Here is a 13380-nt window from a genome sequence, read left to right as displayed (position 1 = left end):
AATATTGAATAGAAAGTTATCTAATATTGAATATGAATAATATTGAATAGAAAGTTATCTAATATTGAATATGAATAATATTGAATAGAAAGTTATCTAATATTGAATATGAATAATATTGAATAGAAAGTTATCTAATATTGAATATGAATAATATTGAATAGAAAAATGATGACTGGGATGTGGGCTTGTTTCGATCAAGAAAAGCTAATTGTAGGTTTAGTGCAGTTGAGAACCAATTAACCAGGATGCTATGGGACAATTTCTATCCCGGATGTCTGAATTTCCCGGTTTTCTGGATCGGCCAAAAGTGCCCGTTAATCGATGTTTTATCAAACCCAAATTACAAGCAAAAAGTGAAACACATTTTAAAATTTAAAAAAAAAACGAAAAGATCTCCTAAATTTAAAAAAAAATGGTAGGAAAATAATATTTTAAAGAATAAAAACATTTGCAAGTTTAGTCAAGAAAAACAAGTTTAAAAAATACAAAAATCTCATATTTATTTTTTGATTATAATTAAAATCCCCAAATTAACTAATATAGGTTAATAATTAAATTACCAATAATACCAATAATTTAATAATTAGTAATACCAATAATTAAAAAAATGCAATATACCTTATACCTAACTATACGTGGGAAACGATAAAAGGAAAACTTATTAATCTAAACAAAAACAACACTTGAAAATTGAGTCGACATTATCCCTTCATTAGCCCAAAAGTCGTGTGCTTGTTGGGTAGTCTACAATTAAAATATACTTCTGTTTAGATTTAGTTTTAAAATCCATTTAACTCTACAAAGCTATTATTTTAGATGTTACATATATATATATATATATATATATATATATATATATATATATATATATATATATATATATATATATATATATATTATACAAATGTATATTTATTAATGCAAAGAAGTTATCAACTTCATTGAACCATCAAAACTAAATTCAAAATAGAAGCTGAATTTCAATGTTTGAAAACAGCAAGCAAAACATAAATAAACTAGATTCAGTATTACTTGATTTGCATCGACTAGAAGAATCACCCCTTGGCAAGCACAAAGAGAACGATTGACTTCATAACTAAAATCAACATGACCCTATTTTGAAAACAAAAAGCAACAATTAAATTTGTTAATTAACACAGAATAATTGCATTTATAATAAAATAATATGATGTTAATACCTTAACTACACCCTGAATTTCTGAAAGGATTTATATGCAACTAAATTCAGTTCTATTTAATATTTGAAACATATGCAAATCATATCTATTAAAGATTTTGAATTAATAATACATGCATGCTTTCTAATTTATAGTTAAATTATTTTTCTATATTTTTATAATAAATAACTTTAAAAAAGAAAAGAAAAACACTAAGAATGTACACTTTGCTAGACTATCATCAAAAATTTGTCCCCCTAAATAATTTTTAAAACTTAATTCTATTTATATCTTTGTCTAGCTGCAGTAATCCAGAAAATAATAAGCATCAAGATAATTTAACTAAATAACAATAATAATTTCAAGCTACATAATTTAAACTACTCAATAACTAAAAAGATAAACCAAGACTCTAGTTTCTGTGATGCTTTTAGGATGGAAGTGAGAAAAGTCAGATCATTGGAAACAAACATGTTTAAATCCTAAAAGATTCTCAAAAATTATTCAATACAAAAAATAGAAGTCAAACTTTGCAATGTCTTACATTTTTCTACATATTGCATTAATAGCAATTTTCCTTTTTCTCTATTTTTACATATTTCATTATCTAACAATAACTAAAAAATAAAGAGGAAAGTTTACTTACTGGAGTGTCGATAAGATTTAATAAGTAGACCTCATCATTAAACTCATAAAAAAGTGATACTGTTTGTGCTTTAACAGTAATACCTCTTTCCCTTTCCACTTGTAATTTATCCAATACTTGTTCATTTTTGCTAGCTTTAGATAGGTTACCTAAATTTTAAAATAAACAACAATTAGATGAATAAGTATGTACACAAGAAATCAATTATGTTCAAACAGTTTTCTAGCTATACAAAATAGTTTAGTTCTTAAAATTTTCTTAATTGAAGAGCTATAAATTGAAATGGTCTAGGAAAAAAGAACAAGTTGAATAAAAATATATAAAAAGAAATCTTAATTTATTTAAATCTGCTTTTTTTTTTTAACAGAGAGTACAGTTTCAAAGGAAACCATGCATCATTTTCCGTGACTGTAGGATTTGCATTCTACTAATGAGGAACCTGCATGCGTTGGGTAATCGCAGAATGCTGATTATTTTAAATAGACTATATCTTAAAACTCTCTAAAATCAATTCAGAATTTAAAAAACTGACCCGAATATTAAAGAAAACTTAACTTAAAATTACCTCAAAACGAAACTAACTTTATGTGACACAAAATGAGGCGGGGTTTGCTATAACGTCAAATTATAGTAAGTCAGCGAACGGGAGGAGTTAAACCAAAGCTTCTTATCTAGAAATGTGTTACAAAGGCGTTTTAATTTAACCTGCATTTTTAAAAAATTGTTTTCCTTTCATTTTTATATCATATATATAGTTTAAATATATCTGTAGTATATATCAGTTGCATCCTCCCCCTTGAGAAAATTAATTTTTGTGAGCACCTTTCAGCATAATGAAATAAAATTGAGGAATGAAAAAATAAATGTCGAAACTACTTTTTTTTAAAAACTTTTGAAATAAATTCATTTTTCTTTATTTATGCCGATTCATTTTTATTTATATTTGTCTATATCTAGAAGTCTGAGCTGTTTTGAAAGTTTTTTATTCAATGAAATGATCCCATTTAGAGGGAGTAGAATGAATGGTATATGACCTGGAATTATAAGTTTTTAGGTAAATAAAAAAATTTTAAAAATTCTTTTTTATTATTAACTTTTAAAATATTTTCTTGATTTTTTTTTTTTTTTTTTTTTTGAAGAAATGGAAATAATGCTAAGCTCCATCATTTTTTTTTTTAACTTTCATAATTTTTTCTTCTAGATAAAATTAATTAATTAATTTTTAACTAAATTAATTAATTAACATTTAACAATCTCACTTGGAAATAATTTATTTTTTTTCACAGAAATATCAAAGTTTCCACACTGCTTATGTGCTAAAGACCATTTATAAAAAAAAATCTACTACTTTAACACATTATTTAAATGCGTCAACAACAAAAAATCTTGAAATAAAAATTTTAAAAAAATTTATAAATAAACAAAATACAGTTCTAGATTTTGGTAATTGAAATCAGAGTTACCATCTAAACACAAAAGAAAAGTACTATCCATACCTACAACGAAATTTAATTTTATTGATAATCCCCAATATTTTTTATGATTCTGTGGTTTCTTCTTGCTGCAAATTTAGGAGAAGAAAAGTCAGCCAAAACTCAAGCAGCGCTGTCTTGGGAATCTAGTTGGTTAGGCGTTTGGGGTACTCCGAGATGGAAAGAGTTAAAAAATTGCATAATTTAAAATGCTACAACTTTTATCTGAAATTGTGATTGCATGAAGACCTTGTATTTTACATGTTTCAAAAGATACTGCAGAATAGAGTAAATAGTCACAATCAGTTTATTTGAGAAAATTAAATATAAAGAATAACTAGATTACTTCCTCCCTGTCTCTATCCCTGCAACAGTTGAGTTTGGTAGGGAGGAGAAAGGATTTTTAAAAGAAATAGGTAAAAACATTGTCCTTCTGATTTGAAAAGCAACAAAACTAATGAATTATACAGCAAGACTTAGTAATTGAAATATAAATACCAGCATACTCCATGAAACGGTCAGATAAAGTACTTTTTCCGTGATCCACATGAGCTATGATTCCAAAATTACGGATATTCTTCATTGGGATTTTTTTCATATTTATCTGCTGACAAAAATTTTAAAGTTTTAATGAAACAAAAATAAAAACGAAGTAAATTAAAAAAATCAAAAGAGATAGCAAATTCAAACACCTTTATTTCATCTTTTGCAGAATTTGAGTACCTCAAGCTAGAAAATTAAAATAAAAGTTCATAATATATTAGAAGAAAAAATACTGCAAACATAATTATTGTTGATTTCCTAAGCAAAACTTTTTAATTTTTTATGGTATCTATAGTAAAATAAAATATTTTTACAGAAAAAAAAATTACTTTGAGAGCATTGACTAGAAAGTAATAAAAATATCCTCCTTCCATTCCAAAGACTAAAGACTTGCCTTAAATATCTCTTATTCTAGACACTAGATTATGAAATAACTTGGACCCTTCTCATTCCTTTATATAATCTAAACTCTTATCCAAATATTGATCATATTATGATACACATAATTTAAAGAGAAAAAATATCTCTAATAAGTTTACTCATAAATATAGTAGTCCAATAGTGCAGGGAAGGCAAGTTTCTTTCCTTCCCTGCACTATTGGGCTACTATAAGTTCCACAATGGAAAAAACTATTCTAAAAGAAATATGTTTCTTCCAACGTAAGTGGAAGAAACCTTTTCTAAAAAGAAATATCAAATATTAAAATAAAAAAAAATTACAAATTATAATTGCTAGTTTAAGTAGTTATACTAAGTTTAAGTAATTGTATTATTTTTTGAATTTGTTTAATTACTCATTTTTAAAAATTGAAACTTAGCAACAAATAATAGAAAATAACTGTAATGAATTTCTTAAGAAATTAAAATAACTATTGTTTCTTTGAATGTTTTATTTAAAGGAGGATAGTAGTACCTAATTTCATAATTAAACAGAGAATTGCCAAATTTAATCAAATTATATTAATTTCATTGCATTTACTAATCATAACACTACTACAAATCATATACTGAATTCACATTTATAAATAGCATACCAATTTTTGCAATCAAATGCTCTTAAGCATAACTATTCAAATCATCTCTCAGATAATATGTTATATAGATTTTAAAACTCTGTAGAAAACTAAAATAAAAAATGCGAAAAAAGAATTTTTTTTAAAAAAAGCAGGCATTGAAATTTTTTAAATTTCTAGTATGATATCAAACTTAATTAGTTTAATTTTAAACTATTTTTATAATACTTATTGATCAACAAATGTATTGGACATTTTTAGCTGAATTCACATTTATACATAGCATACTAATTTTTGTAATCAAATGTTGTTAAGCATAACTACTCAAATCAATTCTCAGATAATATGATATATAGATTTTAAAATTCTGTAGAAAACTAAAATAAATAATGTGAAAAACGAATTTAAAAAAAAAGCAGTTATAGAAATTTTTTAAATTCCTAATATGATATTAAACTTTATTAGTTTAAATTTAAACTATTTTTATGATACTTATTGATCAACAAATGTATTAGACATTTTTAGCTTCTATTTGTAACTTGGATGAAATCCCTACCTTGATTTTGGGGAAGTTTGCTACTTACACAGAGTAAAAAAAAAAAATACTTTTTACATATTTTGGATTTTCTTTCTTTTTTTTCGAAAATTAAATACATATGAAAGAAACTTTTTGCAGTCATAAGATATTTACAAGCAAATTTATTCAAAAACATTTTTTTACTTCTAGTCTGCATGAATAATAGAGGATCATTAAAGTAAAGGACACAGTGGACTATGGTAGAAATAATGAAATACAAACAAAAAAAAATGGTATTAATAATAAAATTTGTTTACATTTTTCACAATCACTTTTTTTCACATAAAACAATTGTTAATAAAATTGACTGTCTAAAATATAGAATATTTTTAAAATGTGTCGAAAAAAGAAAAGCAAAACTATAAGCTAAAAAGAAATACAAAAGTTATACCCTAAAATAAAGCACATTTTAGGAGTTTTCAGAAAATTAAGAAATTTAGAGAAATGTTGCATTGTCTCTGAGAGTAAGCATTCTAATACAAAAAAAGAGTAATTTTTCTCCAGAATTTCATGACGCAGGATAACAAGTTTGATTCAGAAGACAAAGGTACTTCCTAGAAAATAAAAAAATAACAAATCACTTGAACTCAAAAAGAAATCAAGCTCAATATTTTAATAAATTTTATTTGTGCCTTGACACTAATAAACAAAATTTAGAAAATATATTATCACAACAAAGAATAACTCATATATATTTTTAAAAAACTAACGTGGAAGACATATATTTATTAACTATACATTAAAGGTTATAGTTATTATTATTCTTCATTCATATACCAACTAACTACATACATTGATTGGAGTGAAAAGTAAAAAATTATGCGAAATCAAAAGTATGCGTAATTTTTAAGCGATCATATCAACTATTATGTAGATATATCCACAAAGCATGCATAATTTTCAAAGAACAATTCACATTTTATTGCAAGACATTATAATTATAAGAACACAAATAAATCTATGAGCAATATATGCTATGAACCAGGGTTGGGTTTTTGCCGTCAAAAACTGGTTTTTGACATGACAGTGGTAAAAACCGTGTTTTTACCGGTAAAAACTGTCAAAAACCTACTGTTTTCTTACATTTATGGCATATAGCGGACAATATATTATTTTCACATAATTGCCTTTATAAATGAATGATGTAAATGATTGCTATTGATTTTGCAACTATATACATGTATTCTTATGGAAGGATATACATTCATATAGAAATATTGTTATATACTTATTGAAAATAGTGATACTTTTATCATGATAGCTTGATTTGCAAAGGATTCAAAATTTTGCACTTCTTAATTGTTAGAAATAAACAAACAAACAAAAAAGCTTGGAACTATTAATAAATTCAAGAACTAAAAAGAAGAATTTAAAATTTGGCATTTCTTAAATATTAGAAATAAGCTAAACAAAACTTTAAAAACTTGTAACTACTAACAAACTCTAAGTCAAGAATGACTTGACATTCTTCAGTAATGTAATATGCCAAACAAAATGATGCTTGGAAATGTTGAAAATTTTGTTTAGTATCCTAATATTTTACTTCAAATAGTATGTTTTGATATAATCATGTTGGGAAAATGCAAGAATCTGTTCTTAAATATCTTTTAACAACTTTTTTTTCTAATTTTATTGCCCAAAAATGAATTAATTTTAAATTATAAGCAGTTAAACTCAAATAAAAATAGTTTTACCAAAACATGGGTTTTTGACAGTTTTTGACGTTTTTGACAGAGGGGTTTTTGACATGACGGTAAAAACCATGGTATAAACCGGTAAAAACCGTCATGTGTCAAAAACTTGCCAACCCTGCTATGAACATCAGTCAATTCTGTTGTCAACCAATGTTTTAAGATCAATTGCTACGAAATTCCTAGTTTGAGATTTATATTTAAAGTTGTAGTAAATTTTATTGTAATGTCACATTTCTACATTCAGAGAGCTTGAAGTGAATCTCAACGAACTTCAAATAGAAAGCTATGGATTTATATGAATGATAAAGTACACAGTCTCATATACAGGCAATCGTCATTTATACTATTTTAACGAGCATACATAAACATTTGTTGAAATAACAAGAGCAGTTAAGGAATTGGAAAACAAACTTTAAGAAATAAAGTAGGATGAAAGTACTAATGGAACAGAATATTAACAGTGTTAAAAACTTCTGCAAACAGGTATTGTTTTTGTTTAAATTGGAAATATTTTCTTTCAAATATTTATTCAGTTTTGTTCTTTCTTAAATATTCTTTCTATTAAATAGGATATTTATTTTTCAAATTTAAACATTGTTTTTTAATGTAATTTTTACCTCAATATCAGCACAGCTAATTCTTCACAACAAAAGAGGGGGGGGGGAGAGAAAGAGAAACAGAAAATATAGGAGAAAAACTTAAAAGAGAAAGTTCAACTTAATGTCTGCTTATTTATTTTTATTTATTTCATATCCATAGCATTTATTTTATCACATTTTATATTAAATATCATTTAGTGAATAATAAAAAAATTTCATATAAAAACAGACAGTTAATTATTGTTTACTATTTTTTTATTAGAATAACCCAAGCTTTGATCTTTGTTTATTTTAAGATAAATCGGAAGTCATTATAGAGAAATCTTCAGAGAAAGGCATTCATATAATTTTCAAATGAAAGTCTTTATTTAGACAAAATAAAGCAAAACAAGGAGAAGTCACTCCAGTTCTAACAAAGAAACAATTTGTGAGAGGGCAAAATTAAGAAGAGATACAAATCTTTTTTCCAAACAATTTTTTGTATTTAAATATCAAAGTATAAAAAATTTAGAGTCATATTTTTTTCCCTTCCAGCTGTTGCCAAAATACCAATAACAACAGCAACACTTGGAAGAATACCTCTAAGAAATGGATGTGAAATTAGAAAAACTTTAGAGGTGATTAACCCTCATAGATATGCCTCTAATAATAAGTGATAGTGGGGTATTACAAAGGTTTAGAGATATTTCTGAATCCCGATCCCAACAGTAGGACAACTCCCCAGACACCTAATTATTACATTTTTAAAAAAATCATGCAGAGGTTTGCCCGGAGTGGTTAGGAATAATACCCTTTGAGTTGGTTGCTCCCCTTCTGTGATGTTATTATAGTTTCACAAAGGCCACTGCCTGAATTCTGACATAGATCACGATACGGAAATTTTCCCAAAGGTTACGAACCCAACGTATTAACTGAGCAAAATGATGCATTAGTTTACAATTCTAAATTAAAAAATGTTTTTAAGAAAAAAAATGTTTTTTTTTATTATTTGGTTTGTCAGAGCGTAAATTGAAACAAGAAAAAATAACAGTTTATAAGTCTTTAGTAAAAGATTTTTATGCTGAAATACTCATACAATTCAATAAGGACAGCGTTATAAAATGTTTTTAATACAACTTTAAAGGGGAAAAAAAGGAAATTTTCCTTTTATGGAAAAAATAATAAACAATAATATTTCACCTAAAACAAATGAAGAACTTATCTTTCGATTTTTACAAAACACTTTAAAAAGTTCTCAGATTCTTTTCAGCTATTAATATATTAATATAATATTTGAGTTTGCCGCTAAATTGTGCTAGCAATCCTAACAATAAATAAACATTAATTGAGTATTGAGTATAGTAAAGTGCAGCGAGCTCTCTGCTTATCGCTTATAACTCTGCGTTTGAGAACATTAATTGATTTATTGGTTATTGCAATTACATAAATTTTCTGACTTGTGTACTCAAAATAGTCAATTTACTCACTTGTCAATTACGTCCCTCAGTGGACTGATCGTTAAGACACGGTTCCCAGCAGATCACCGAAGTCAAGCATCACTGGCTGCGGTCAGTGTGCGGGTGGGTGACCACTTGGATCAGTCTGCTTAGGGACCGAGGGTGTGCGGTATTGGTCCTCGTTAAACTGTGCTACCGTGAAGTGCTCGACTTCGCGCAGGTCGTCGGGCTACCGAAGAGGCGGTGCCATCCCCTCCGCAGAGGATCAAATTTATGATGGCATGTCTTCGGATCATCCTCCGGGATGTTTCCCAGACCATCGCCAATAGCCCATTGTGCAGCTCTAGTGCGACGTAAATTAACAACTAACTAACTAACACTTGTCAATTACATTAGGTTGTTGTTGTTGTTAATTTAAGGTCGCACTAGAGCTGCACAATGGGCATTCACGCATGAGCAAGTCGTCTCGCTCTTTTAGGTTAATCCATAGATATAAAGGCAGAAAGATCAATCACTCGACCAAACAGACGTCACGGTGAACGTTGACATCATTGGTCTAGTAACTAGTTTGTACTCTATATCCACGCCCTGTAATGAACTGCGGTGCTTGTTTATTGCAGCTGTATATAATTTGTTCTTCTTTTATTTGATTTTTATAAGTTGTAATGATTAATAATAATTGATAACATTCAGTCTCTTTGCCAGAAGAATCTGAAATTCGCAAATTTTATGACACATTTTTTTTCAGATTTTTATAAAGATTTATAATTCGTAAATTTTAAACTTAAAAAAAAAAAAAAAAAACTAATGTTATTAAAATTTAATTCTTTATATCATTCTGAAATTCAAATATTTCAAATAAAATAAAACACAATTCATGTATTTACAAAAAATTAATAAATAAATAAAATAAAGAACATTTCAGTAAACATTCCAAGCTAGTCAAAACATTAAATTTCATATAAAGCACAAGAAATTGGAAAATGATAATAATTGCTGAGATACAGTCTCATTATTGCCTGTTAGCGTACAATTATTTTGCTAGTAAAACGTTTTCTTGGTTTTCATTTGTGTGTAATGGAAATTCTAATTATTTTCATTCAAAAAGTCTTTCAAAATATGATTTTACTCCTCTATATCAATTACAAGGTACTTTGATTTCTGGGTCGTGTTCAGGGCCGGATTTAAGCTTGGTGGGGCCCTAAGCTACTGAAAATGATGGGGCCCTTATAAGTTCAATTCCATTTCTATGCACCTAAAGTAAACTGCCACTATTTTTTATTGTTGAGTATTAACATTATATTATTAAAAAACTTGATAATATTACTTTATCGTTAATTATATTAATTGTGATGAGACTATTATGTAGAACCTTTCTTTTATTGCACATATTTTTTGAACGAGGGGAAAAAGTTACAAAAGAAACACATTTTAAGCACATAGTAAAAATTTGGCGTGCAAAAATCGTGGCCCACACTATATATTTAACAGTTTTTTTTTTTTTTTTTTTAGATTCATTTTGAATATATTTTATTTGCAATTTTTAATGATTTTTTTCGCGAATTTTTTTTCCAATTGTACTTTCTTTACGTTACAAAATCTATAAGACTTAGAAACATGAAATTTTGAATATGAATAGAAAATATGCAAAGAGTTAGAAAGAAAACAAGAAAATAAAATTTGATTATTGGTTTTATTTTTTTTTATAACCGCCGTTAAACAACCGACTCAATTTCGAGTTAACGCCCTATCAACCAGGCTATCCCGGCCAAACTTATTAGTTTATTTTATAACAGTCATTGCACAGCCGACCCAATTTCGAGTTTACAACTACTAATATTCAACTCCGCAGCCTTGTCATTTTGAACCGAATCCAGCAGTCCCTGGAGCAGGTGAGGGCCGTTATATTAATACTGTTTGTAAAAATAAAAAGAACATTTCGTAAGCGGATGTTATTTAATTGATGTTTATATTAAAAATATTTCTTAATTATGTTTGCTTTCTTTTTGATTATTTTAAGTACATTTGTTAAATTGTAATGCAAGAAATTTTTTTTTCATTATTTATGTAAATTTTTGGCTTATATTTTTAAGGATTTATTAAAGGGTCTATTAAATATCAGAGAAAATAAATGTCATATGGGTTTAAAGTATCAGCTCTGCTCTTGATGGTGTATAGTGGCTAGGATGTGAAAGAGCAACTGTCCCGGTCATCCCGCCAAAACGAGCATTCAACATATCAATGGAGCATGCCAAAGCTTTATATCAATTAGCAATTAGTTTTAGATAATTACAATTGTAGAATAATTATCTTATTTTAGAATGAAATGTTTTAAAAGACAAATATCTGTTAATGTTTAACATTTAATCAACGAAAAAACAGAACCAATATTGAAATCTAACGAATTTATTATTTTTAATTACTGATAAAGTTTGTGACAGTAAAAAAAAAATTAAAGCCTGATAGATTTCAGAATTTTAGAAACACCTTCTAGTTATACTATTCAATCAAATAGATTTCGATGTCTTTCATCCCGGTCTCATTAGTGATTCAGCATATTTCGATATCATTTTTGTTTTGTTCTTACTTAATATTAATTTGTTTGCGACAGTTAATTTGTATACCTCTTTTACTACATTTTCGAGGAGTTTAAAAATATAATATTGAGGATTTTAACTGAAATGAAATTTGCTTTTTTTGTATGCCTCTTTCATTACGTCATTATCACACGCACACGCAACTGTCTCCTCTAAATAATGCTGTATAGAATGAGATAGCAAAACAATTGTGTGTAGTTATTTAAATTCTTATTCAAAAGTATTAGTTAATTTCTTTTTTAACTGACAAGTTTTGTCCTTTTTTAGATATTTTAAAGTGCTGTTTGAAACTGCTGCATATCACATGAAAGCATTAAATATATCATTTGTACAATTTTAAAGTAAAATAAAAGGGAATTCTGATCGTTAGAAACAAATATTAAATAGTCTGATGATCGAATGATGGGGCAAAAAAAAACTTTTTTACCTTTTAAACTAAAAAATTGTTTATTTATAAATAATTTATTAATACTGATTTATTAATGCTGTTGAATATCACTTTTGGTTTCAAGAATTTGGAAAGTTATCGCGTTTATTGTTGTTGATTTACGTCGCACTAGAGTTGCACAATGGGCTATTGGCGACGGTCTGGGAAACATCCCTGAGGATGATCCGAAGACATGCCGTCACAATTTTGATCCTCCGCAGAGGGGATGGCACCCCCGCTCCGGTAGCCTAACGACCTGCACGCGAGGTCGAGCACTTTACGGTAGCACAGTTTAACGAGGACCAATATCGCACACCCTCGGTCCCTACGCAGACTGATCCAAGTGGGTCACCCACCCGCACACTGACCGCAGACAGTGATGCTTGACTTCGGTGATCTGATGAGAACCGTGTCTTAACGATCAGTCCACTGCGGGACCGCGTTTATTGTGAATTAAATTAAAAATTTAAATAATTTTGTGCATGTCTGTCTGTGTTTTCGCGTATTCTAGTATTTGGTATGTTGAAGCAATTGATTCATTGATGGATTCTGTTTACGTTTATTTCGTAAGCAATTACTAGACAAGAGGAGATTTCTGTTAATAAAAGAAATTAGGCGAAAATGTTTTCGACTTTTTAGATATTTATAAATTTAACAATAAAAATTAATGTTTTCTTTGCTATGTTTATTATTTGTTTTTGAATAAAATTATGTCATTTTGATGTTAAGAGCATGTTAACGGGTGCCCTTAAATACTTTTAAATTAAGTATTCTCTTATAAAAGCGTAGCTGCAATATTTATAAAATTTTCTTTCGTTCTGTTGTGAGGAAAAGAAAATTCGGATCTAAATTAAAATAATAATTATACCACGTCATGTCTAATCATCCTATGCATATTTCTTAGCATTTGTACTTAATTATTAAGCATTGTAATTGTAACAAATTCTACAGTAAAGTTCAAATTGATGTTTAAGTGCTTATATATTATGTTTATTCGACATTAAAAGTGTTTCGACTTATAACATTTTATAAATGAATTTGCAACGCGCAATTTTAATAAAACTATGGCAAGAGTTAAAAATTATCGATAAAATTTTTATGTGGTTATCAATTATTATTTATTTATTTGGAAGTAAGGGATTCTTAGTCTTGAAAACTAAAACATACTAATATCAGAAATAAAACGTTTATGAAT

The 13380-nt window shown here is 27.4% G+C and overlaps 1 protein-coding gene across 11 annotated transcripts in view; it reads right to left on the bottom strand.

Moving 5' to 3' along the window:
• The window catches only part of waw (Translation factor waclaw), a 63381-nt gene extending 54085 nt beyond the window's left edge, over positions 1-9296 (bottom strand). The window contains exons 1-6 of one of the 11 annotated variants that reach the window (XM_043039829.3): positions 9192-9296; positions 5824-5986; positions 3992-4028; positions 3798-3906; positions 1828-1976; positions 1036-1116 (exon numbers count right to left, since the gene is read on the bottom strand). In XM_043039829.3, the coding sequence (XP_042895763.2) occupies positions 1036-1116; positions 1828-1976; positions 3798-3906; positions 3992-4028; positions 5824-5885 (438 nt within the window). In that variant the 5' untranslated portion in view covers positions 5886-5986; positions 9192-9296. The other 10 variants (XM_043039832.3, XM_043039830.3, XM_043039825.3 and 7 more) reach the window with 10 other exon arrangements.
• Positions 9297-13380: the final 4084 nt, after the last annotated feature.

The sequence above is a fragment of the Parasteatoda tepidariorum genome, chromosome 12 (genome assembly GCF_982258835.1).
Source record: "Parasteatoda tepidariorum strain Cologne lab strain chromosome 12, Ptep-v5.0, whole genome shotgun sequence".
NCBI lineage: Eukaryota > Metazoa > Arthropoda > Arachnida > Araneae > Theridiidae > Parasteatoda > Parasteatoda tepidariorum.
Note: the sequence above shows the minus strand (reverse complement) of the source record. Positions and strands in the feature narration are given on the sequence as shown.